At 48.8% G+C, this 27,173-nt stretch overlaps 2 protein-coding genes and 1 long non-coding RNA gene across 4 annotated transcripts in view; 1 reads left to right on the forward strand and 2 right to left on the reverse strand.

Moving 5' to 3' along the window:
* Positions 1-2,667: 2,667 nt before the first annotated feature.
* Positions 2,668-14,840, reverse strand: VCPKMT (valosin containing protein lysine methyltransferase). 2 transcript variants are annotated; one of them, XM_079963241.1, is made up of 6 exons: positions 14,576-14,840; positions 11,794-11,904; positions 6,440-6,512; positions 6,232-6,351; positions 4,629-4,733; positions 2,668-3,065 (listed from the first exon to the last, which is right to left on the reverse strand). In XM_079963241.1, exons 1-6 carry the CDS (start codon positions 14,809-14,811, stop codon positions 3,051-3,053), a joined length of 660 nt encoding a protein of 219 aa, XP_079819367.1. In that variant the 5' UTR covers positions 14,812-14,840; the 3' UTR covers positions 2,668-3,050. The 2 variants fall into 2 exon arrangements, with proteins under 2 accessions (XP_079819367.1, XP_079819368.1); XM_079963242.1 differs by lacking the exon at positions 6,232-6,351.
* Positions 14,841-22,023: 7,183 nt separating this feature from the next.
* Positions 22,024-24,112, forward strand: LOC307209014. Its single transcript, XR_013835289.1, has 2 exons — positions 22,024-22,684; positions 23,065-24,112. It is a non-coding gene; the product is annotated as an uncharacterized lncRNA (long non-coding RNA).
* Positions 23,311-27,173, reverse strand: part of SOS2 (SOS Ras/Rho guanine nucleotide exchange factor 2) — a 41,060-nt gene continuing 37,197 nt past the window's right edge. The window contains exons 21-23 of the mRNA XM_079984128.1: positions 26,682-26,726; positions 26,321-26,430; positions 23,311-25,178 (exon numbers count right to left, since the gene is read on the reverse strand). Coding sequence (XP_079840254.1) covers positions 24,684-25,178; positions 26,321-26,430; positions 26,682-26,726 — 650 coding nt within the window. The 3' untranslated portion in view covers positions 23,311-24,683. The remainder of the gene's footprint in view (positions 25,179-26,320; positions 26,431-26,681; positions 26,727-27,173) is intronic.

A 27,173-nucleotide genomic window follows, 5' to 3' on the forward strand; every position in this document is an offset into this window, starting at 1 on the left:
CACGTCTAGTCGTATTAAGGTACATTCCGCCTCTCTAGAAAGGAGACGGGGGCAGACTAGGATAGCACTGTTATCTTATGCTGCCCCCTTCTGGGTAGGGGTGGGAGATAAATCCTTTCACAAATTTAGTTTCCCATACCAACACATGAATCAAAACACAGCTCTTTGAAATCCACACTTCTCTGAATTTTGCAATGCAATCCACTTCCCTAACCAAAAGCAGGCACACATACAAAAATATAATAGTGAAAAATGCACACAAAACAGGGTATATTGCTTACCAAGCATTTTTGTATATTAAGAAACTATGTGCGCAAAAGTGTGTAGTAATTCTCATATGCATTTTTTAAAACAAAAAGTTTGCAAATATATGTGGAAATGGGGTGGACCCAGCTTAACAAATGAAAAGAGAGACCGAAAGAATCCAAAGCTGAGAGATTTGGCCTTCTCTAGTTCTGGCTGGGAAAAATTGGCTACCAAACCACAGTGTGGCTGCCAAACTGTTGTTTAGTCGTTTAGTCGTGGGCGACTCTTCGTGACCGCCTGGACCAGAGCACGCTAGACCCTCCTGTCCTCCACTACCTCCCACAGTTTGGTCAAACTCATGCTGGTAGCTTCGAGAACACTGTCCAACCATCTCATCCTCCATCGTCCCCTTCTCCTTGTGCCCTCCATCTTTCCCAACATCAGGGTCTTTTCCAGGGAGTCTTCTCTTCTCATGAGGTGGCCAAAGTCTTGGAGCCTCAGCTTTAGGATCTGTCCTTCCAGTGAGCACCCAGGGCTAATTTCCTTCAGAATGGATAGGTTTGATCTTCTTGCAATCCATGGGACTCCTAAGAGTCTCCTCCAGCACCAGAATTCAAAAGCATCCATTCTCCGGCGATCAGCCTTCCTTATGGTCCAGCTCTCACTTCCATACATCACTACTGGGAAAACCATAGCTTTAACTATACAGACCTTGCTTGAAATCTGCTTTTCTGAGTTCAACTTGAATTTGGAACCAGAGGTAAGAAATATCAAGTCAGTTTAAATCTGAATCCTGGCAAGATGGAGACCCAGTGCAGATGCTTAGGGGGGCATTAATGCATTTTAAAAGGAATGAACCGCATCTCCTCCCTGCACTCCAAAAGGGACAAAGCATGGTTTTGCAAAAGATGTGCATTTGCTAACCTATATACACAGGTGCAAACTAATACACAGTGCAATATAAATACAACTGCAATGCATCCCTCCCTCGTGGGGGAGGCTGCGACGAGGGGACCCCCATTTCTGCTGCCTGGATGCTGCATGCTACAGCTGTGCCCTGAATTCAAGTTCCCTCCAGGTCCCCCTTCTCAGAGTTCTTCATCTTTAAACTGGACTTCGACTAGGCAGCCCTTCAAACATGGGAGCGTGCTCCGCAAAGCAGATCACAAAGCCATCCTGTGTATACAACTGCTTTGTTTGTGGCAATTGGATCATCTGACTTTTTCACCAGATAAGCCCTTTTTGAATGACCACTGCAAACATCCTCAAATGCGGGGGCAGTAAAATCAAACAAAGTCAGCGCGTGAATCAAACATTTCCAGTATCGGTTCCGCCCTTTTCCCCACCGGCCTGCTGGATTCCTCCCTTTTCATCCAAAGCCAACGGGTGCCTATGGTGACCTCACAGGGGCACCTAAAACTGCCCTGAAGCCAGGCGAAGAGGCCCATTTGACCTGCCCACTGCTGCCAGTGACTCCCCCCGGTCTCAAGTTGGGGAGGGTCTTCTCTAACCCTGCTCTGGGATGCTCAGGGATGATGAAAGTTGGTCAGGGCACATTGACTACCTCTGCCCTGCTGGTTATGATTCTTTCGGCAGCAATGCATAACTTGGAGCCCCGCCAGCCTTCCCCAACCTGGTGCCCTCCTGGTGCTCTGGACCGCAGTTCCCATTAGCCCCAGCCAGAGCCTTTGTGGTCCAAAACTTCTGGAGGGAACTAAGCTGAGGCTGTCCCACACGTAGGGCCTGTGCTGCACCTCGGGATGGCAGCCCCTCCCTCTGCGGCTACAGGAATGATTTCCCACCCTGTGGCAATCCAGAGATGAATGAGGAGCTGGCTGTGCACCACCCGGTACATGTCGTACAGCCACAGCCCTTCCTTGCTGGCGCACAGCTCTTCTTGCTGCAGCTCCGTGCAGAACAGGCCACTCCTCAGAAGAGTGGCAGAAATGGGTCGGGAGGAAACTGCAGAGGCTCTCAAGGCAGTCTTTGAGCCTGACTGAGCTTAGGAGTTCTCCTGCGAAGGGCTGCATAGTGGGGCAACAGAGCTGCGGAGGGAGAAGGGAGCAGCTCACGAGGTCTCCAACTCAAACCACACCCTTGCTGGGAACTCAACAGATTATCTCAGGGCCCCTGGGGCCACTCAAAAGACTTCATTTCCCATCGTCTCTGACCATTGGCCAGGTTGGCTGGGGCAAATGGGAGACGGAGTCGCTCAGCATCTGTGAGGCCACAAGTTCCTCATCCCCTGTGTTCTTTTTTCTTTCCTTGTTCTGAAAGCTTCATGCAGGCGTAGGGTCTGTGTGTCTGTCCCCCCCCCCCCCAATATGTTTTACATCTGTGTCACCAGGAACATCCCAAATTGTATTGTGGGATCAAGGAACTCAAGCAAGGTGTGGTCGGGGAGACATGACCTTTCGAGAATGCACTAGGAAGAAGAGTTTAATAAATCACCCTACTTACATAACAAAATTTCTCGGAAACAGTAACTAGCAAGGCCGATTATTACTCAGAAGTAGCTGGAAAATGTGTACAAAACACTTAGCCACCTGTGTGACTCAGAGTTACCCATTTCTGTTCACTGGCGTCACAAGCCTTCGTTTTTCTTTTTCTGCAGCCAGCGCCCTTGCCGAAAGGTAAGCTGGAGCCTTGAGTCTGCAGCTCTTTCAAGAAAACAGACTGCGTGTCTCATCTTAGTAGGAGACGGCTCGATGATCCACTTTTGCCAAAGAGATGCTCTGCAAAGTCTCTGTGAAGAGCTCTTGGCTCTATCCTTCCCAGTTCCCAAAGCGTCATTAAAGAAGCTGTCATGATGGAAAAATCTGAAAAACATCAAGAAACCACTAGCTACCTTGGCGGAAACTATTTTGCTAGTTTCTTCTCATCGGCTCCCTACAAACTCTGGTTTATAAAGAGGCTTCCAGCCTCTCTCTCTAACACAAATCCCTGCTTGTCAGCATAAGCCAGGGGTCGCTCATGTGGTATCTTCCAGATGCTGTTGGCCTGTGAAAGTCTCATCATTCAAGAAGATACTTGCGGAGGCTGAAAGGAGCCATGGTCTAACGACACCTAAAAACACCACACTGGTTCTCCTGGCCCTAAGCTATCTTTGTTACATCCACACAGCGTTCAAAACTCCCATTATTCTAGACACATTTTGCGACAGGGAGTTTCATTAATGCGAGCAGTTTCTGAGCTCTGGGCGCAGTACTGAGCCTAAGATTTCAGATTAAAACTGCCACTGCTGGAAGAAAAGGAGGACCTTTTTCTGCTTCCCCACTTCCAGCCACTCTCTGAAGACTGGAGAAGGGAACCTCATATTCTTAGGGGGTAGGCACGGGAAGGACTAGACCATGTGAAAAAGGGACGTAAGATTTTAGCTGCAGCTCATTCATTTTCAGCTTTGTATTCTCGTTATTAAAAAAAAGCACACCTAGACATTCCGCTGCGGTGCCCATAACCTAGGTTCAAGGTGGCCTTTAGCTCCTAGAATTCATCCGCACCAGCGCTAACCAGGGCTCCCTCAGAAACCGTAGCCTGAAACCATGGTTTGAAGTGAGTTAATAAAACATAGTTATGAAATAATTTGGTTAGTATAACCATGGTTATGATAAGGGCACATATGGGAAAGGGGGTTTGCATCTGAGTAGGGAGAGAGGCGAGGAAGGGTGTTTGCAGTCCTAAGCCTGATTCCCAACTTGCATGCTATGATTTGTAGCAGTGTTTTGTCAAAGTGGGTGATAATGCCCCCCCGGGGGGGGTGCAGGAACGATCCAGGAGGGCGGGAGTAGCTTTGGGTGCAATTGGGGGGCGTTGAATAAAAATAAGAGGGTAGTGGAAGCATAAAGAAGACAATTTTAAAAAACCATTAGTGCATGTTTCATCTGTTGTGCAATGAGGCTTACTGCCCATGTTGTGCACCGTTGTGGGACAGAAACAACGCCCCCCTCCCCCCTGATCTGGTGGCCCTGCTCGTGCCAAGGGGTTTTCCCGGGCTTGAGGGAACCCTTTTCGGCTTCACCCAGGCCTGGGAAGTGGATCACAGCTTACCTGGCTATTTGGCCAATGGCAGGGGGGCACTGAGTATTTTTTTTCTGAAAAGGGGGCAGTAGGCCAAATAAGTTTAGGAACCTCTGATTTGGAGGAAGACAGAATGACACCCGTGCTGAGCCAATGATTATCCTTTCCAGGGCTGCAGGGAGGAGGAGGAGGGAGGAAACACAGAAATGAGATTTGGGTGGGCTTCCACTCAAAACCATCAGCTAGGCAGGACTGGATTATTCAACCACAAGTACAGCAACCTTATATTGTTTGGGCTCCAAAAAATGGAAGGTTTTCTGGAGCACAACTGGTCCATCTCTGGTGCCTTTCCAGGGACCACCTACCGCTTTCTTCTTTCTGATGATGAAGATATGAATGTCCTCGCTCCGATACTCCTCGTCGTGCTTCTCCAAGGGAACCTTCTCCAGATCAAAGTCCCTCTGAAGAAGCTGCAATTTAAAATTGCACAAGAATAAAAGAGTGCAGCTACGTGTCCTTGGCCTCATTCAGATCTGAGCCTCCCAGAGAAATTGCACCACTTATGTAACCATAACCTCAGCAGCACAGCACAGAAATCCTCCACGCAGACTCCTGGGAGCTCAGCTGCTGCATCAAAGGCACACCTGGCCCCACATCCTGCTTCTCAAAGGGGCAAATCTATGGGAAGCCCACAACCAGGGTATGAGCGCCACAGCCCTCGGCCACAGCTGTTCCCCAGCACGCTGCCTCTGATTCTGGAGGAATTTTTCAGCCACTGCTAGCTTTCTTCTCCATGCCTGATCCCCTTCTAAAGCAATCTAATTCGGTGCCATCACAATATCCTGCAGTCATTTTGTAGTTTAACTATGTGCTGTGCCTGTCCCGACTCTCCCACCATTCACTTCCACTGGATAACTCCCGATTCTAGTACTATCTAAGACACAGAAAAACTATACGTACCACATTCTTCAGACCATGTGTAATTTCATAGATAATAATACAGTGGTGCCCCGCAAGACGAATGCCTCGCAAGACGAAAAACCCGCTAGACGAAAGGGTTTTCCGTTTTTTGAGGTGCTTCGCAAGACGAATTTCCCTATGGGCTTGCTTCGCAAGATGAAAACGTCTTGCGAGTCTTTTTCTAAGCCGCTTAGCCGCTAATAGCGCTAATCCGCTAAGCCGCTAATAGGGTTGCTTCGCAAGACGAAAAAACCGCTAGACGAAGAGACTCGCGGAACGGATTCTTTTCGTCTTGCGAGGCACCACGGTACAATAATAATTTAATAGTTATATACAACCCATCTGATTGGCCTTGCCACGCTGGGCGGCTTCCAACAAATTAGAAACATTAATCACAATAAAACATTAAAAGCTTCCCTAAACAGGGCTGCCTTCAGATGTCTTCTAAAAGTCAAGATGGCTTATTTCCCTGACATCTGGTGGGAGGGCGTTCCACAGGGCAGGTGCCACTACCGAGAAGGCCCTCTGCCTGGTTCCCTGTAACTTCACTTCTCGCAGGGAGGGAACTGCCAAAAGGCCCTCAGAGCTGGACCTCAGCGTCCAGGCTGAACAATGGGAGTGGAGACGCTCCATGATAGAGGTCTATCGCGTTCTCTAAACTAAAGAGTCTCAAATGTTGTGAGATTCTCCATCTCCTTGATCATTTCGGTTGCCCTTTCCTGAACTTCTCCAGATCTACAATATCCTTTTGGAGGAGAGGTGGCCAGAAAGCATTCAATGTGTGTCACAGCACATATTTTTGTTTTTTAAAAAAGCAGTAGGACTTGGGGTTAGTCTAGAAGACCCTTGGGGTCCCTTCCAACTTTACAGTTCTATGATTCTATGACACTGGCAGGTTTCTGTTTGATTTTTATATCCCGTTCTAGAAAGCGCCTTGGGATACTTCCAGGCTTTTCTCCACAGGAACAAGGGCTCCTCCAAGACATTCTTCACTGGCAGACGACTCACCTCAAAGTATTTTTTCTCCACTTCTGGGTTCTTCCCCATAGTCCTTTCTTCATAGCAGCAAAGGATGGTCGTCTCAGGGCCAGCCAGGTCCTTCAGAGTCTTGAGCAACGGCTCCAGTGACTGTCCGTAAAGCAGAAAGCACTTGCCACTTAACTTCATTCCACACTTGCAGCTAAAAGGCGAATCTACAAGAAAAAATGTGATTTACCTCTTCGTAGTAGATGCAGTCTGCCATCAGGATGTAATCAGGTGACGGAAGGAAATCGGATACTTCTTCACCCCTAAACAAGAAGAAGGCGGATGCAATACAGAAAAGAACATTTGGTTTTATTTGTGCCCTCTTGTTCAGTCGACAGCGGCTCCCAAAGCAGCTTTATGATTAAATGCATAAAAAAGTACAAGTCTATCTACAAGTGATGCAGGTATGTGTGGCAGAGTCTTCTGGACAACCCCAAGAGTACAAGCCAGGCCAACCTTCACCAACCTGGTGACGGTGAAGAAGAGTTGGGCCAGATGACCTTCGCGGTCCCTTCTACAATTCTGTTAACTAAGACTAAGACTTTGGACCACATGCTGGCTGGGGCTGAGGGGAGTTGTAGTCGAAGGTATAAGGAGGGCAGCAGGGGGCAGAGTGATGCAGGGCCTGGCAGATCTACCTCTGCTGACCTACCATTTTAGTTCAACGCTTAGCCACCCCCATGCAAAACCTTCTAAGCTTCAAATATACATAAAATGCTAAGTCAGTTCAAAGAAAAGTACAGTGGTGCCTCGCAAGACGAAAAGAATCCGTTCCGCGATTCTCTTCGTCTAGCGGTTTTTTCGTCTTGCGAAGCAAGCCCATTGACGGCTTAGCGGCTTTTAGCGGCTTAGCGGATAAGCAGATAAGCGGCTTAGAAAAAGGGGGGGGGAGGAAAAAAAAGTCGGAAAAACTCGCAAGACATTTTCGTCTTGCGAAGCAAGCCCATAGGAAATTCGTCTTGCGAAGCGCCTCCAAAACGGAAAACCCTTTCGTCTAGCGGGTTTTCCGTCTTGCGAGGCGTTCGTCTTGCGGGGCACCACTGTATGGAACAGCTAGAGGAAGTTGAAAGCAAGCGCATGTTCATATGTGTCAGGGGTTCAGGGAGAGAGGCGCAGAGGAGGGAGGAGACCGAGAGTGAGGGAGAAGGATTCCAGCCTGACGAGGAAGAGGACGACAATGACCCGAGATGGTCCATGAGTCCGTCCAGTGAATCGGAGGATTCCCAAAAGGGAGCCTCCCTGGTCAAGCCAAGGGGAGCCCAAGGGGGGAGCAGTCAGGAGCAGGGGAACGTAGGGGGAACCGCCAGTGGGAGTTGGAGATCGAGACCTGCTTCTCCACCGGAACGGAGTGAAGAGGGTGGAGTTACCAGTGTGTCGGGAGGAACAGAACAAGGAGCAGAGGGGGGAAGGAGATCGGGGCAAGACGTCCTGCCGGAAGGGGCGGAAAGCAGTACCGGGAGCAGTGTGGCTGTTGAAAGGAAGGTCAGGAGCAACGTACGCGCGCCAAGTTCAAATGTGGAGGCGCGCGGAAGTGGGGAGAGCTCTGGGGAGGAGCCTGGTGCTAAAGCACGAAGGAGGGGGCAGCAGGCAGGAGAAGACTCAGCCTCTGGGGAGTCCCGGAAAGAGGGAACACAGGGGGGCAGGAAGACCCTGCGGAAAGGGAAGGAGAGGAAAAGGTGGAGCAGCACAGGGCTCTTAAATTGGTGCAGGGGAGGGACGGACTCAGAGGGGACTTCTAACATCTAAGGGTAACAGATGCGGAGCCACGGAGTTTGGATGTAATGACGACAATGATCTTCAATAAAACCTTTTGTATATAACTTGGACTGGACTTTGGTCTCTTGTGAGCTGGGACCCAGGGTGGCTCTGACAGTAAGTCCCCTCCAAAGAACGCAAAAATTTTTTTTTTGCAAAGCTCACGAACGGTGACAGCCATGAGTGCGGAGGAGCAGTTGACAGCTCTGCGAACTACAGTTTCCGAACTCACTGCTGCAGTCCTTGCGTCTCAGAAGAAGCATGACGAAATGGAGAAGCGCTGCCAGGACCTGCAAACCAGGTGGGAACGTGCAAGCAGGGAAGGGTTCCCAGGGTCCAGATCAGAAGGGATTGGACTTGGACGGAGGGGGGGCAACCTAGTCACCCACTTCGATGGGAACCTGAAGCACTACCCCAGTTTCAGAGCAGACGTTTTGTATGCATTGCACTTGCTTCGTCATGACTTTAAAGATGAGGAGGAGAAAGTGGGGTTTATTGTTTCTCACTTGCATGGGCCGGCCAGAGACTGGTTGCGCAATTTGTGGCGTGAAGATGGCCCTGCCCGCCGCGATGCAGATAAATTCATTAAAGCAATGGATGCCTGCTTCCAGTCAACTGTAGATGTGGATCTTGCACGCAGGGAGATTTTTGGATTGCGGCAAGGCAAAGCCACTGTGCGTCAGTACCATTCCAGATTTTTTGCTTTACTGACTGCGCTAAGCTGGGAGAAGGATTGTGCACCTGTGAGGGATTTGTTCTGGGAGGGGCTCAGCGGTCCCATTAAGGATGAACTTGCCAGGGGAGACAGACCCCAGACCCTGGAGGAGCTTGTGCAGAGGGCTTTGGCGATTGGGATAAGGCACGAGGGACGTCCTTGGCACACTGAGGAAGAACGTCAGGTGCGTCCACCAGCGAGGACGTCTTCTTTCATCCCCAGGGAGTTCAGTCAGTCACATCCTTCGCCACTGGGAAGGCAGGGGGAGGAGCCCATGGAACTTGGTGGTGCTAAGGCTCAAGCAACAGCCAGAGCCCCAGCTTCCGGTGCAGTAAAGGCACAGCCTCCTAGAGGGACCAGGAAGTGTTACATTTGCGACAGTGCACAGCACATGGCGAAAGAGTGTCCCCAGAGGCTGCAGAAACACACTGCAGCTTTAGCAACTGTTGCAGCAGAAATGATGCAAGCAGAGCAACCTCAGGGAAACGACAGTGCCTGGCTGGAAGCAGAGCTGCTGGGGCTCAGCCAGGCGAATCTGTAGAGCAGTCCCCAGCGCTTTTGCAACGCACAGACCCTTTACCACCCAAGCCAGTACACCAGAAGCCGGCGGGCTTGCTGGAACCACTGGAAACACCACAGCAACCGTGGGAGAGGGTGGCGCTGGACTTCGTCACTGACCTGCCCAGTTCCAGAGGCAAGACGGCGGTACTGGTGGTGGTGGACTTGTTCACCAAGATGGCGCACTTCATTCCCTGCGCGAAGGTGGCGACGGCGGAACAGACCGCCAAGCTCTTCATCGACCACGTGTTCCGGGCGCATGGGCTGCCGCGGGCCATCCTGTCCGACAGGGGGCGCCAGTTTATTTCCAATTTTTGGCAGAAGCTCCTAGGTATCCTGCGCGTCAAGATCAACCTAGCGTCGGCAAGACATCCACAAACCAACGGCCAGGCCGAGAGGGTCAACGCGATCATGCAGCAGTACCTGAGATGTTATGCAAATCAGCGACCCACAGCTTGGGTGGACTACCTACCGATGGCGGAGTTTGCCTACAACAACACGAAGCATGCGTCGACGGGGGTGACGCCGTTCTTCGCGAACAATGGACGTCATCCCAGGACCTTCCCGGGGTTCGTAGCACCAAGAGAGGGGGAGCCGCAAGAGGCCGACCAGTTCGCTGCAGAACTACAAGAGGTGCACGAGGAGCTGCGGAGACATTTGGAGCTAGCCAAACAAGCATATAAGGTGCAGGCAGACAAAGGCAGAAGAGTGGGAGAGGACATCCAGGTGGGGGACTGGGTGTGGTTAGCGGCCCAGGCGATGCCAACCAAGTCGTTGGCCAAGAAGAAGCTAGGGCACAGGCAGCTAGGACCATACCAGGTGGAGGCTAAGATCAACCCCGTGGCTTTTCGACTGGCCCTCCCCGAAGGTTCCAGAGTCCACCCGGTTTTTCATAGGTCGGTGCTCACTCCCTACAAGGCCCCGCACAGGTTTCAGGAGTCTGAAACAGTACCGCAGCCCCGCACAGAGTCACCCAGGAGGGAGGGATCGCCTAGGGTCGAACCACTCAACGAGGTCACAGAGATCCTGGACTCGAGATGGGGGGAAGAGGGAATAGAATACTTTCTAGTCAGAGAGGGTGCACCAGTCAGTGCCAGTGGGTGGGTGCCGGACTACGCTTTAGACGAACCTCTTTTAAAGGACGAGTTCCATGCCCTTTTCCCACATAGACCCATGCCAGCCGAGTACTTCGATGACTGGCTCTTTACCCCCACATGTTCAGGCAGCACTTTCCACGGCTTTTCTTCAGCCGAGGAAAGAACGCCGAACTCAAACTCGCCCAGGGGATCGTGTTCGGGGGTGGACACAGAGCCCTCTTATTGGTGGGATGAGCACCCAGAGGAAGCCTGGCGCAAGAAATGGCTGAAGGGGCCTTGGCTGGCAGCACCAGACGAAGTAGCAATGGAAGAGGGAACTGCGAACATTTTGGGTGAAGGACCCGAATTCGAACACACGTACACCGAGCTGCCAGCAGAGGTCATGGACGTAGCCGAACTGTATCCTGCACCTACCTCCGAGGAGCTGCAGTTCCCACAACCCGCACCCGATGGGGGGGAGGGGGGAAGGGGGGGCTTCGAGGGGGGGATGGATGTCAGGGGTTCAGGGAGAGAGGCGCAGAGGAGGGAGGAGACCGAGAGTGAGGGAGAAGGATTCCAGCCTGACGAGGAAGAGGACGACAATGACCCGAGATGGTCCATGAGTCCGTCCAGTGAATCGGAGGATTCCCAAAAGGGAGCCTCCCTGGTCAAGCCAAGGGGAGCCCAAGGGGGGAGCAGTCAGGAGCAGGGGAACGTAGGGGGAACCGCCAGTGGGAGTTGGAGATCGAGACCTGCTTCTCCACCGGAACGGAGTGAAGAGGGTGGAGTTACCAGTGTGTCGGGAGGAACAGAACAAGGAGCAGAGGGGGGAAGGAGATCGGGGCAAGACGTCCTGCCGGAAGGGGCGGAAAGCAGTACCGGGAGCAGTGTGGCTGTTGAAAGGAAGGTCAGGAGCAACGTACGCGCGCCAAGTTCAAATGTGGAGGCGCGCGGAAGTGGGGAGAGCTCTGGGGAGGAGCCTGGTGCTAAAGCACGAAGGAGGGGGCAGCAGGCAGGAGAAGACTCAGCCTCTGGGGAGTCCCGGAAAGAGGGAACACAGGGGGGCAGGAAGACCCTGCGGAAAGGGAAGGAGAGGAAAAGGTGGAGCAGCACAGGGCTCTTAAATTGGTGCAGGGGAGGGACGGACTCAGAGGGGACTTCTAACATCTAAGGGTAACAGATGCGGAGCCACGGAGTTTGGATGTAATGACGACAATGATCTTCAATAAAACCTTTTGTATATAACTTGGACTGGACTTTGGTCTCTTGTGAGCTGGGACCCAGGGTGGCTCTGACAATATGATTATCTGTGACTTCACGCTACAGATCACAGCCCTACCGAAGAGTCACTCTCTGGTTACAGTTGACTTCCACTCCCTAAAATTGGTTTGCAGTTTCTTGAGGAAATTTTAAATTACAGAACAAGAAGTTCATACGAACCATTTCAGTACCTTGGCTTGAATGGAGCCTGTGATAAGATGCCGATTATTCTCAATGTTCATTTTCAGCAAATCCTGAACTTCATCGAGATCAGTAACTGTAACGTTTGCACTACAAAAGAGGTGGGGGGGGGGCTATATAAGTTGCCCATCTCATTCTCTCTCTCACACACACACAATATGCAAGAAACCACACAATGCACAGGTTTTTAAGCATCCCTCATTCAGCTTAGAAAAAGTCCTGTTTGCAACTAAGTTCCTGCCAAAGTGACTATGCTTAAAACTCCGTACATGAGCCAACACAGATTCAGTTCTGGTGGGAATGAATCAGGCATGAACAATTAGGGCACACACCAAAATAACCTGGTTAAATAAATCCTGCATAAAAAGGGATATAAATGAAAATAAAAAGTGGCAATGATTAATACAATGCTGCAAAATCCTTCGGCATGTTAGAAACTATTTCAATCTCTAGTAATAAACATTAAATCTGTGCGATTAGCAGTGCAATTGTGGGTTTTTTTTTGGGGGGGGGGAGCCTGGACTCAATTCCTTTAGCTCTGGGTGCAGGACCACAAGATGGGAGTGCTGGCTACTAGTGAGATGGCCTTAAAAAGACTTTAGACAAATTCATGGAGGATAAGGCCGTCTTTTTTATAATATTCTAGTAGTTTATGATGTTGTAAACTTCCCTGTGGCCTGTTGACAAAAGGTGGTACACATAGAATCAACTGTAGAATTGGAAGAAACCTCTTCGGTCATGCAGCCCAACCCCCTGCCAAGCAGGGATCTCAGCTAAAGAATCCCTGACAGATGGAATATCCTGTCTTTGTAGGAATATCAATATAAAGGTAATGGGACCCCTGACCATTAGGTCCAGTCGTGACCGACTCTGGGGTTGAGGCGCTCATCTCGCTCTATAGGCCAAGGGAGCCGGTGTTTGTCTGCAGACAGCTTCCGGGTCATGTGGCCAGCATGACTAAGCCGCTTCTGGTGAACCAGAGCAGCGCACGGAAATGCCGTTTACCTTCCCGCCAGAGCAGTACCTATTTATCTACTTGCACTTTGTGCTTTCGAACTGCTAGGTGGGCAGGAGCAGGGATCAAACAATGGGAGCTCACCCCGTCACGGGGATTCGAACTGCCAGCCTTCTGATCAGCAAGTCCTAGGCTCTGTGGTTTAACCCACAGCGCTGGGTTAAACCCAGGTAGTACTGGGGTTAGTACTGTTATTATTGAAGGCTCCAGGCTGCCGCTGCTGCCAGTCAGTGTGGGCAATACTGGACCAACTAGATGGGCCTGAGGACTGGAATCTTACTGTTAATTTTAAGGGAAGAGCTATAGCGGAACCACCTGCAACATCGGGGCCCAGTACGGGCCACATGTTTCCGAGCACAATTCAAAGTGTTGGTGCTGACCTTTAAAGCCCTAAATGGCCTCAGTCCAGTGTACCTGAAGGAGCGTCTCCACCCCCATCATTCTGCCCGGACACTGAGGTCCAGCGCCGAGGGCCTTCTGGCAGTTCCCTCATTGCGAGAAGCAAAGCTACAGGGAACCAGGCAGAGGGCCTTCTCGGTGGTGGCACCCGCCCTGTGGAACGCCCTCCCACCAGATGTCAAAGAGATAAACAACTACCTGACATTCAGAAGACATCTTAAGGCAGCCTTGTTCACGGAAGTTTTTAACGTGTGATATTTTAGTGTATTTTTGGTTTTTATGGAAGCTGCCAGAGTGGCCTGGGAGGCCCAGCCAGATGGGCGGGGTATAAATAAATTATTATTATTATTATTATTATAGCTCGGTGGGAAGGGCACTTATATTATTATTATTATTATGAAGGTCCCATGCTCAATTCCAAGAAGGCATCAATGTTTCCAGGTAGCGCTGGGGTTATTATTGTTATTATTAAAGGCTCCAGGCTGCCGCTGCTGCCAGTCAGTGAGGGCAATACTGGACCAACTAGATGGGCCTGAGGACTGGAATCTTACTGTTAATTTTAAGGGAAGAGCTATAGCTTGGTGGGAAGGGCACCTATATTATTATTATTATTATTATTATTATTATTATTATTATTATTAAGGTCCCATGCTCAAGCCCAAGAAGGCACCAGCGGGGTTGTTCTTATTGAAGTTTGGAGGGTGCCGCTGCTGCCAGTCAGTGTGGGCAATACTGGACCAACTAGATAGGCCTGAGGACTGGAATCTTACTGTTAATTTTAAGGGAAGAGCTATAGCTCGGTGGGAAGGGCACCTATAGTATTATTATTATTATTATTATTATTATTATTCTTAAGGTCCCATGCTCAACCCCAAGCAGGCACCAGCGCCTCCAGGTAGCGCTGGGGTTGTTGTTCTTAAAGGTTGGAGGGTGCCGCTGCTGCCAGTCAGTGTGGGTAATACTGGACCAATTAGATGGGCCTGAGGACTGGAATCTTACTGTTAATTTTAAGGGAAGAGCACCTATATTCTTCTTATTATTATTATTCTTAAGGCCCCATGCTCAACCCCAAGCAGGCACCAGCGTCTCCAGGTTGGCGGGTGCCGCTGCTGCCAGTCAGTGTGGGTAATACTGGACCAATTAGATGGGCCTGAGGACTGGAATCTTACTGTTAATTTTAAGGGAAGAGCACCTATATTATTATTCTTATTCTTCTTCTTCTTCTTAAGGTCCCATGCTCAACCCCAAGCAGGCAGCAGCGCCTCCAGGTTGGCGGGTGCGGCTGCTGCCAGTCAGTGTCGGCCCCACTGAGCGAGACGGAAGCCCCACGGCCCGGCGGCGACGTACCCGAGGCTGGCGGCCATGAGGCCCACGAGTCCGGTTCCGGCGCCCAGCTCGAGCGCGGCCTTCCGGCGGAGAGGGAGCCCGGCCGGGCCGGCCGCCTGCTTCTCGAGGAAGCGCGCCAGCACCAGCGCCGCGTCCCACACCACGCAGCCCGGCCCGCCCGCCCAGCGCTGGCCCAGCCGGAGAGACGCCGAGCCGTCCCGCCGGGCCAGGCCGCGCTCCCAGCCCGGAGACGACATGGCCCAGGCCGCCGGAGAGGAGGCGCGGCGGAGGGACGGACGAGGAGGAGGAGCGAGGGGGACCCAGGGAGGGAGGGAGAAGGCCGCTCTCCCCTCACAGGCCCGGGGAAGCCGAGCCACGGCTGCGGCTTCTGATTATTATTACTCTTCCTCACATGACATCGGCAGGCAAACGTAACAGGACACTTTGGAACTCCCTGCCTCATGATCACAGACAGTCACGGGAAAGTCGCCTCGAAGGGAAGCAGAGCCACTGCTGCTGCTGCTGCTGCTGCTGCTGCTGCTGCTGCTTCTTCTTCTTCTTCTTCTTCTTCTTCTTCTTCTTCTTCTTCTTATTCACATTATATCGGCAGGAAAACCTAACAGTACACTTTGGAACTCCCTGCCTCATGATCACAGTCTTCTTCTTCTTCACATGATATCAGCAGGCAAACCTAAAGGCACATTTTGGAACTCCCTGCCTCATGATCACAGACAGTCATGGGAAAGTCGCCTCGAAGGGAAGCAGAGCCACTGCTGCTTATTATTATTATTATTATTATTATTATTATTATTATTATTATTCACATGATATCGGCAGGAAAACATAACAGTACACTTTGGAACTCCCTGCCTCATGATCACAGTCTTCTTCTTCTTCTTCACATGATATCAGCAGGCAAAACTAAAGGCACATTTTGGAACTCCCTGCCTCATGATCACAGACAGTCATGGGAAAGTCGCCTCGAAGGGAAGCAGAGCCACTGCTGCTTATTATTATTATTATTATTATTATTATTATTATTATTCACATGATATCGGCAGGAAAACATAACAGTACACTTTGGAACTCCCTGCCTCATGATCACAGTCTTCTTCTTCTTCTTCACATGATATCAGCAGGCAAAACTAAAGGCACATTTTGGAACTCCCTGCCTCATGATCACAGACAGTCACGGGAAAGTCGCCTCGAAGGGAAGCAGAGCCACGGCTGCTTATTATTATTACTCTTCCTCACATGATATCGGCAGGCAAACGTAACAGCACACTTTGGAACTCCCTGCCTCATGGTCACAGACACGCACGGGGAAGCCGCCTCAAAAGCAGAGCCACTGCTGCTTATTATTCACTTTATGTAAAACAGTACACTTTGGAACTCCCTGCCTCATGATCACAGTTTTCTTCTTCCTCTTCTTCTTCTTCTTCTTCTTCTTCTTCTTCACATGATATCGGCAGGCAAACCTAACAGCACACTTTGGAACTCCCTCGAAGGGAAGCAGAGCCACGGCTGCTTATTATTATTATTCTTCACATTATATCGGCAGGAAAACGTAACAGTACACTTTGGAACTCCCTGCCTCATGATCACAGTCTTCTTCTTCTTCACATGATATCAGCAGGCAAACCTAAAGGCACATTTTGGAACTCCCTGCCTCATGATCACAGACAGTCACGGGAAAGTCGCCTCGAAGGGAAGCAGAGCCACTGCTGCTTATTATTATTATTATTATTATTCACATTATATCGGCAGGCAAACCTAACAGCACACTTTGGAACTCCCTGCCTCATGATCACAGTCTTCTTCCTCTTCTTCTTCTTCTTCACATGATATCGGCAGAAAAACCTAACTCCCTGCCTCATGATCACAGTCTTCTTCTTCTTCTTCTTCTTCGTCTTCTTCACATTATACCGACAGGCAAACCTAACAGTACACTTTGGAACTCCCTGCCTCATGATCACAGTCTTCTTCTTCTTCTTCTTCTTCTTCTTCTTCTTCTTCTTCTTCTTCTTCACATGATATCGGCAGGCAAACCTAACAGCACACTTTGGAACTCCCTGCCTCATGATCACAGTCTTCTTCTTCTTCTTCTTCTTCTTCTTCTTCTTCTTCTTCACATGATATCGGCAGGCAAACCTAACAGCACACTTTGGAACTCCCTGCCTCATGATCACAGTCTTCTTCTTCTTCTTCTTCTTCTTCTTCTTCTTCTTCTTCTTCTTCTTCTTCACATGATATCGGCAGGCAAACCTAACAGCACACTTTGGAACTCCCTGCCTCATGATCACAGTCTTCTTCTTCTTCTTCTTCTTCTTCTTCTTCTTCTTCTTCTTCACATGATATCGGCAGGCAAACCTAAAGGCACACTTTGGAACTCCCTGCCTCATGATCACAGTCTTCTTCTTCTTCTTCTTCTTCTTCTTCTTCACATGATATCGGCAGGCAAACCTAACAGCACACTTTGGAACTCCCTGCCTCATGATCACAGTCTTCTTCTTCTTCTTCTTCTTCTTCTTCTTCTTCTTCTTCTTCTTCTTCTTCACATGATATCGGCAGGCAAACCTAAAGGCACACTTTGGAACTCCCTGCCTCATGATCACAGTCTTCTTCTTCTTCTTCTTCTTCTTCTTCTTCTTCTTCTTCTTCACATGATATCGGCAGGCAAACGTAACAGTACACTGTGGAACTCCCTGCCTCATGATCACAGACACGCACGGGAAAGCCGCCCCAAAAGCAGAGCCACTGCTGCTTATTATTCACTTTATGTAAAACAGTACACTTTGGAACTCCCTGCCTCATGATCTCAGGGAGGCACCTTCGCTGTTATAGGAATTCTAAGGTCTCATATGGTTTTCCCAGTACAGTGGTACCTCAGGTTAAGTACTTAATTCGTTCTGGAGGTCCGTTCTCAAACTGAAACTGTTCTTAACCTGAAGCACCACTTTAGCTAATGGGACCTCCTGCTGCCGCCGCGCCCCCGGAGCACGATTTCTGTTCTCATCCTGAAGCAAAGTTCTTAATCCGAGGTAATATTTCTGGGTTAGCTGAGTCTGTAACCTGAAGTGCATGTAACCTGAGGTACCACTGTAGTGATGTATGGAAGTGAGAGCTGGACCATAAAGAAGACTGATCGCCGAAGAATGGATGCTTTTGAATTCTGGTGCTGGAGGAGACTCTTGAGAGTCCCATGGACTGCAAGAAGATCAAACCTCTCCATTCTGAAGGAAATCAGCCCTGAGTGCTCACTGGAAGGACAGATCCTGAAGCTGAGGCTCCAAGACTTTGGCCACCTCATGAGAAGAGAAGACTCCCTGGAAAAGACCCTGATGTTGGGAAAGATGGAGGGCACAAGGAGAAGGGGGCGACAGAGGACGAGATGGTGGGACAGTGTTTTCGAGGTTACCAGCATGAGTCTGACCAAACTGCGGGAGGCAGTGGAAGCCAGGAGGGCCTGGCGTGCTCTGGTCCATGGGGTCACGAAGAGTCGGACACGACTAAACGACTAAACAACAACAACAACAACAAGGTCTCATATATAAAAATTGTATGTTCATAAATTTGCAACAAACACATAAGTATGCATATAATCCACGTGTCTGAAATAGTGCAGGAGAGCAATCATGAAACCATGTTGACTCCCCAAATTGACCTCAAATATTTCTCTGCAACATAGCTGTCAACTTTCAGATTTGAAAATAAGGGATCAGCAACCTCACCTGTCCCGGGGACAGTCTACGGAATATCTAACAATCCGGGATAGCAGCAGGAAGCAGCAGGAAACGGCACTGCAATAAGGGAATTTCCCGCAAGAAAAGGGAAGGTTGACAGCTATGCTCTGCAAGGAGGGATGAAATGGGAAAATTTCCTCCCCATTGTCTCCCTGCTCACAAATCCTGTCTTAAGGGTGAATCTGTGCATTAATAGGGTGAGCCTGTGACCCGGATTCAGGAACTGAGTATTTAACCATCACAAAAGAATGGCCAGGATGCCCAGGTAAAAGCAATCAGTGATCCTGGCAGACAGGATTTCTGCTGTAGATCGCCTCCTTCTATGATGTTTTTGGGGGTGGTCTTGAGCTACAGGGGAGGCAATTTTCAAATGTCTATATAAGAGCTGGCGCTGTGGGTTAAAGCCTCAGCGCCTAGGGCTTGCCGATCGAAAGGTTGGCGGTTCGAATCCCTGCGGCGGGGTGCGCTCCCGCTGCTCGGTCCCAGCGCCTGCCAACCTAGCAGTTCGAAAGCACCTCCGGGTGCAAGTAGATAAATAGGGATCGCTTACCAGCGGGAAGGTAAACGGCGTTTCCGTGTGCGGCTCTGGCTTGCCAGAGCAGCGATGTCACGCTGGCCACGTGACCCGGAAGTGTCTCCAGACAGTGCTGGCCCCTGGCCTCTTAAGTGAGATGGGCGCACAACCCCAGAGTCTGTCAAGATTGGCCCGTACGGGCAGGGGTACATTTACCTTTACCTTACACCAGTGTTCTTGGTTCCTCTCCTCCCTCCTTGCGTGGCGTGAGCGGGGGACCCTGTTGCAACAGTTTAATAAAGATCAGGCTTTGCTTCTCAACATTCTCTGGTTGGCCTCTGTTATTTTCTCCTTCTGATAGGGGACCTACTTAAGGACTCTGTAGGGGCTCTTAAGATTCCCCTATGGGGAAGCAGTATTTTTCTTATAACAGGCGCCTGCTAAAAGCACTTTTGGTTAGGAAGCTGGGGCGGCTCCTAATCTGTTTTTAGTCCACCCTTATTTCAACCACCTTTCAAAAGTCTTGCCAGGGTTTCCCAAACTGTTTTTGGACTACAATTCCCACCATCCCTGACTACTGGTTCTGCTAGCGAGGGATGATGGCAGTTGTAGTAAAAAACAAACAAAAACAGTTGGGAGACCCAAGTCTGGGAAACCAAACTATCGCTTATACCGGTAATTTTATTACATTTTTTTGTAAACCGTGCAGAGGTTTTTCATTCACCTTATTAAATAAATAAGCATGCCACCACTTTCAGGCCCTAAAAGCTACTGGCAGTTTCAGTGATAAAACATAAATCAACGCAATGTCATGATTATTTTTGTTGTTTTTGGTGATCTGCTGTTTGCCGCCATGGGCATCTTTGGGGAAGAAGGGCAGGATAGAAATGTAATAAATATTAATGATATTATTAGGAAGACACCAGAAGAAGCCTCAGTTGGGACTCGTAGCTCACTCCTCTGTCTAATCCTCCAAGATTTTCTCCTTCCCACTTTTTTGCTTCCTTACAGTGATTTATAGCCCTCCGGCCAGGAGGCAGATTAATAGCAAAGCTTATTGAGAAATGGCAGACTGGTAACTGGCAGCAGGCTTTACAAATAATTCACTGCATTTCTCTTGGGAAGAGTAAATCCTGCTTGGGTGGGGTATGTGGCGGTTTGATGCCAAGCATGTCGTGGAATCTGTGAAAAACCTGCATGCACGAGGAGCACCAACCCCACAGATAAATGGCCCTCTGGAAAACAAAGGCCCTGAAATGCAAGCTTTCGAATCAGCAACCTGAAAATCAAGAAAGCTCCCTTGGCCAGTCAGTCCTCCTTCTCAGTATAGAATCATAGAATAGAATCATAGAATCATAGCGCTGGAAGAGACCACAAGGGCCATCGGGTCCAACCCCCTGCCAAGCAGGAAACACCATCAGAGCATTCCTGACATATGGTTGTCAAGCCTCTGCTTAAAGACCTCCAAAGAAGGAGACTCCACCACACTCCTTGGCAGCAAATTCCACTGCCAAACAGCTCTTACTGTCAGGAAGTTCTTCCTAATGTTTAGGTGGAATCTTCTTTCTTGTAGTTTGGAACCATTGCTCCGTGTCCGCTTCTCTGGAGCAGCAGAAAACAACCTTTCTCCCTCCTCTATGTGACATCCTTTTATATATTTGAACATGGCTATCATATCACCCCTTAACCTCCTCTTCTCCAGGCTAAACATGCCCAGCTCCCTTAGCCGTTCCTCATAAGGCATCGTTTCCAGGCCTTTGACCATTTTGGTTGCCCTCCTCTGGACACGTTCCAGTTTGTCAGTGTCCTTCTTGAACTGTGGTGCCCAGAACTGGACACATTACTCCAGGTGAGGTCTGACCAGAGCAGAATACAGTGGCACTATTACTTCCCTTGATCTAGATGCTATACTCCTATTGATGCAGCCCAGAATTGCATTGGCTTTTTTAGCTGCCGCGTCACACTGTTGGCTCATGTCAAGTTTGTGGTCAACCGAGACTCCCAGATCCTTTTCACATGTACTGCTCTCAAGCCAGGTGTCACCCATCTTGTATTTGTGCCTCTCATTTTTTTTGCCCAAGTGCATTACTTTACATTTCTCCCTATTAAAATTCATCTTGTTTGTTTTGGCCCAGTTCTCTAATCTGCAGTTTGACACCAGACAGTGAAGTAGGAAGAGGGGGAACAGGCAATGGACGTCAGGAAAGTGATCCTGTGGACCACCAAGGCCATTGACATCTGGCGGCATTATTATTATTATTATTTAGATTATCTACCGCCCTTTGTCACAAGATCTCAGGGTGGTTCAAAAAATACAAGATGGCATGGCCATCTCACCAGGAATCGTGATGCCCTCTTCACAGGTTGGTGGCAGTTGAAGATATCAAACTGTTGCGCACATTACCCAGATCTTTAGAGAGGCCTATTCCACAAAGTATTTGCTGTGTGGAATTCAAGCTACATGCAGAGCTGCATCCCTGAATGCGGAACATGATGCTAACTCGCTCTCCCTTCCTCCCAGCCACTCTTTGAGAGCCAGCTCTCCCACATTAGCCCCAGAGTAGTTGGGGAAACCCAGCCAGATGGGCAGGGTATAAATAATAAATAATGAAACTCTTATAATTTCTTCTTCTTTGGCGACCACTTGCAGCCGAGTAAGATGATCTTCCATGAACCTGTTCTTAACAGTGGGTCCATAAGTGACTATGGAGGCCAATTCTGGATCCACACGTCCTTCCACAGCGGGGACATTGGTTTCTGGGCGGGAGTTGATCATGGTGTGGATCTGCCAAGCGTGCCTTCCTCTTAGTGCATTTCTCCCTTGCGTCCTGAGTTCGAGTGTCTTCAAAGCCCATGACCCCTTTGGGAAAGGCTGTTCTCCAACTGGAGCACTCACAGGCCAGTGTTCCCCAGTTGTCAGTGTTTATACTACACTCGTACCTCAGGCTGAATGTGCTTCAGGGTGAGTGTGTTTGAGTTGCGCTCCGCAGCAACCCAGAAGTAATGGAGCGCGTTACTTCCGGGTTTTGCCGCTTGCGCATGCACAGACGCTCAAAATGACATCATGCGCATGCGCAGAAGCGTCGAAACGTGACCCGCACGGACACGGGTTACGCTTGCTTCTGGATACGAACGGGGCTCCGGAACGGATCCCATTCGCATCTAGAGATACCACTCCAACTCTTTTGTTGACCACCAGCATTACGTTTTCCATTTTTAAGTTTGGAGTAGAGTAGTTGCTTTGGAAAACGATAATCAGGTATCCGCACAATATGACTAGTCCAATGAAGTTGATGTTGAAGAACCATTGCTTCAACACGGGTGATCTTTGCTTCTTCCAGTATACTGGCATTAATTCACCTGTCTTCCCAAGTGATGTGTAAATTTTTTGGGAGACACCATTGATGGAATCTTTCGAAGAGCTGGAGATGGCGTTTATAAGTGGTCCATGTTTCACAACCATACAGTAAGGTTGGCAGTACAATAGCTTTGTAAACAAGCATTTTGGTTTCCCTGCACATGTCCTGGTCCTCAAACACTCTGCACTTCAATTGGGAGAAAGCTGCAGTTGCAGAGCTCAGGCGATGCTGGATTTTGGCATCAACGTCGGCCCTCGTGAAAAGATAACTGCCCAGGTAGAAGTGATTGACACTTTCCAACATTACACCATTGAGTTGGATTTGTGGCACTGCAGAGGGGTTGTTAACCCTTCTAACGAAGCTTAAATTATGCATTCTGCATTCTTGGACAGAGGAATCTGCCTCAAACCAGGTCAAGCTATTTGCCTACCTTTTGCAGGGTGTGGGTAGAAACCTTTCCACCTGATACAAGATGTCAAGCTACTGAACCCAAGATCTTCCAACGGCACAAAAAGTAGGTACTTCCTTGTGCTTTCTCTCCCGCTGTTTTGCCCTATGGCTGATTTTAAACTGCAGGCTCCTATCTGTGCGGACTGAATAACTCTTTTAGTACCCATGTATACCAGTGAGACAGTATAATAATGATTTGTCAGAAGAAGCACCTTGGAGCTTTTTCATAAGACCCAGAGTGCTAAACAATTACATACTGAGAAATTATATGAAAGGCAAGGTTTCCCAAGTGTATTTGCTTCCCAAGTGTTCCCATAATAATTTATCTACTTAAGATTTTGTCTCTTTGGCTGGTCTAATTAGGAACAAGGCGCTCTTCCTCCTCCTTGTTCAGAACTATTTCCCCAAAATTGATAATGTCGCTCTCTTTTTTTCTTCTTTCAGGTTTCTGTACCAGCCCAAGAAGTCCAGGTGAGGGATTCCACCTCAAGCAGGAGATACAGTACAATTTTACTGGGCAGCAACTGGTTACTAATTTTTACCCCCAAATGGGCACCCATGTAGATTTCAGGCTTCCAACACTAAAACATATTGAGCCATCTCTGGTCCAATAAGCAAGGAAGGTTCTATTTGTGGTCCCTAACCTGCCTGACAATCTTTGCAAGGAAAACGTAACTTGCTCAGACTCTCTTAAAAATTAAGACCAAATTGATTTATTAATCTGGTTAAGAACTCTGATACAAAGCACAGTAAAAGGCCACAGACCAGTCAAGAAAAGGCTTCTGGTTTCTACAGTACTTGGACCAGACTCAGGTTGCCAGCTGCAGCTCAAGAACGCAGAGCTCTGCTGGGCAAATGAAGGTCTCCCTTGTTTTTTTAAGTTTCAAAAAAGGTCCAGATAAAGAAATTCGGTATTTGCTGGTTTAAACACCACATTTCCCAAGGGGGACCTCATAATGAAACAAAAGCGAAAACCTAACTGAAGTTGCTTTGAGTCTGGAAGGCAAAAACTTTTTTCCTGGTATGCAGGAAAATGCTTACGACAGTGTACTGGAGTAACAGACTGCAGAATAGGCCTCAGATCACAGAAATGTATACAGGTTATCCATCTGTAAATATACACTATAAACAACTGTACATAATATGGCGTAATAGCTTTGTTCGCCGAAACAGCAGGCAACTTTTTTAGCTTAAGACATCTCCACTTGCCTGAACAAATAAAGGCACGACCTGACACATGCTAAATACTATCTGCTAAACTGGATGAGGCCGCCCTGCTCTGCTCATGGTTAAGCAGGACATTTGTAGTGCATGCTCTACTCTTCTTCAGTTGCCTATCCCTTCTAAGTCTTCAGCAGCAAAATCCATGGAAAATAAGACATGTTATCCACTAATGTTTGAGAACAGTAGTAATGGTCATTCACAAACCTCTTAGAATTTATATTTATAGATATTTTCTGAAAGGCAGGTAGCTGAAGAGCTGTTGTTTTTTAAAGAAATATCAGAAACATGATATACATCTTCATGCTTTGGTGGGGATTCTACCATTTGGAGGTACAACCCACTAGGCAACCTCCGAAGCAAGACCCACTGAAAAGAATTCAATGCAACCCGGTGAGCCTTGCTTGGGAGAACCTACGTCTTTTTAAAAAATACATATGTAGAAAAGGTTGCACGTGCTCCAGTTTGGAAATAAAATATCCCACTAGCAACCATAATTTTTTTTTGGCTCAGTGCAATGAACTGATGTCAGTTTAGAAGTAGTGTAGTGTGTCATTTACAGTGCAAAAATCTATATTCTTTGTACTGGCAAAACGGTCGGCACTGAGGAGGAGGAGGAGAAGGCAGTGCTACTGATCCCCTGAGGAGAACGCTGTTGCAAGTGGGTATGAAGGCTGAGGGCGGCAGGAGGTTGTTCTTGCTGCTCCGATGCTTGAGAACGACCAGCAGCACTCTGGGTACAAGCGTTAACTTTCCAAATCCACTGCCTCGCTGGAATAAATTAAAAGAAAACAGGTACTTTACAGCTACGGTTCCAGTGTCCATGACTACTGCTGTGAAGGTCATTGAGGAGTTTCCGCGTTCTCGAGCAAAGAGTGTCTGTGCAAAGGAGGGTGGGACAGCTCCCTCTTGTAAGTCTTTGGTGGCAGTTTGGGCAGCAGAGGGCTGGAGTTGTGGCGCGGTGGGACCGGGGGAGCCGCCAGGCTGTTGGGATTTGGGCTGAGCGCGCAGCAGCGCCGCAGCACGCGAGGCGACGGGGTGCTTGGAGGAGTGTTGGGCGAGTTCGGGCACGTGCTAGCTTCCCGCAGCCGGTCGGGGTCCCTGTGAAAGCGTCCCACGGGGGGTGGCTGCAGATTGAAGGAACAGTTCACAAAGTGCTCTGGAGGGCGAAGGGGCACTGGAGGAGGGGTGTCAGGAAGAGGAGGCGGGTCCCTGGGAGGAGGCGGCGGAGGGCTTAGCAGCAGACCAGTGTAAGCTGGGACTCGGGGCTGTATCTTTGGAGGAGGCGGGTGCCTGGGGGGGATCGCGGGAGGATCGTCATCGGATCTGGAACCGCCCTGGAAGATAAGAGAAGAGAAGTTACCCAGAATGCAGCAAGGCTCCCAGAGTACCATGAAAGCAGAAGGATATTTAGAGCAGGGATCTTGCACTAGTTTTTTTCCATATCTCTCTATCTTCTCCACAAATCTGCTTTTTAAAATCAAATTTTGTATTCTCCCACCCCAATCTGAACAGCAGCCCCCCGGGCATGCAAGAACACACCACCTAACTGAACCTGATTGTGCAAAATGAAAGGAGCTCATCCCCTGGAGAAGGCCGTCTCAAAATCTCCAGTAGCACAAATAGGTCCAGCTACTTTTGAGAAGGCTGCTGCTGTGGGATGTAATTCACCGGGAGCAGTCAAGTACAACATTCCTTGTTTTCCTAGAGTGGACATGCAGGGGGATGTTTGGTCCAGCCGGTCGAAACTTCCTGTTCCTCCTGGCCTGGAGCATCCTTCCTTGCATGTGACTAGCGGGTGGGCGTGATCTTTCCAGACCTGGTCAAAGGACAAGGCCTGCTGCCACTCTCCCTCTTTTCCATCTTCCTTTCATCCTGCGAACTTCCCAGACTCCTAACTGCAGTCATTAGGTCAACCCACAAAAGGGGGAAACCTGTTTGTATGTGCTTGTAACTTTAAGCCTTAAGCCTGCCTTCAGGGATCACACTCTGCTCTGCCTGATCGTGAGTAAACTCTCTTTTTCTTGCTTATGAACAAGACTGTAGTATCTTTATTCTTTTAGGAGGGATTCAAGGGGTCTTACCAGGAAAATATTAGAACACATTTCAATCAGGACAAGCCAGATGGAACAGCGTATTGTCTTAAGAAACTCACACGAGTTTGCAACTAGTTTTCTGCTGTGTAAAGGGGAAGGCACTCTGCTAAGTAAAGGAACTTGCTAATGCAAGTTAGGAAGGATATTAATAAACAATATTAATATTGCCACCCTGAACATTCCCACAGCTGCAGCATGGAAGCGGCTGGCACACTGCATTCTGAGTCTGTGTGTCTGTCTACATACACACAAACACAAGCAAAAAAGACCAAGGTGAAGCAGGGAGGCAAGAATCAAAACTCACATAGCAACTGAGGTATCTACTCTGTCCAGAATGGGAAATTACACTTTCTTCGGAAGCTTATCTAAGGCGGAAGACATACCTTGGAGTTCAAAGAATCGTGATCAAACTTCTTGCGAGGAGGCAGAGGAGGAGGAACCAGAGCCTCTTCACTTAATTTATGCAAACTCCCACATGAGCTGAAGAATGACTCTGAATGAGGGAGGAGAGAGAAGTAAGAGAGCGTGTCATGTCTGACTTTTGCTGCTCTTTACCATCAAGGCCTTCAAGGAATTCAGAAGCCAATCTCTATGACTTCAACATCTCTAACAGAGAAGTACAGCAAATTTGTGAAATGGGCTGGTTTTTTAAACAAGAAACTAGCATAGAAATATTCTCTTTTGCTGGCTGTCAAAGTCCATAGAAATTAACAAATTTGTTTAAGGGAATTCTGTAGTACTCACTTGATTGCGGCAAAAAGACAGGCGCAAATATGCTGTTGTTGCTACCTGTAAAGATAAGGTGGAAAGGAGATCATTTGCATGTCCCGTTGCACCAATCAGCTAAGAAAATAAGAGAAAGGCTGAGTACTGGTTGCTCATACAATGCCTGCTACATAAGGACATAATTTTCTGCTACCCAAACTTTGCTTAAAGGACATCATGGGTTCTTTGGAACATTTACTCCATCATACACCTACCTAAAAAGGACTTTCATGTTCATTTCCAAAGGGTCTTGCAGGATGAACATGCATCCAGTGCTTCATAAACCCATTTGTTTCTTAATTTATGGACAGGACTTTGAATATTCTGTGCCCAAAATTGTCTGAATTTTCTGATCAGTATTACAGAAACTGCAGGAAGCCACCTTCTGCCCTAATTTCAAAGTTCAAAAAAAGGATGGGGGAGGGGAAGGCCTAAGAGCAACACATTTTTAATTAATCAGATGATGCCAGG

This window comes from Podarcis cretensis (assembly GCF_951804945.1).
Source record: "Podarcis cretensis genome assembly, chromosome: 1".
Taxonomy (NCBI): domain Eukaryota; kingdom Metazoa; phylum Chordata; class Lepidosauria; order Squamata; family Lacertidae; genus Podarcis; species Podarcis cretensis.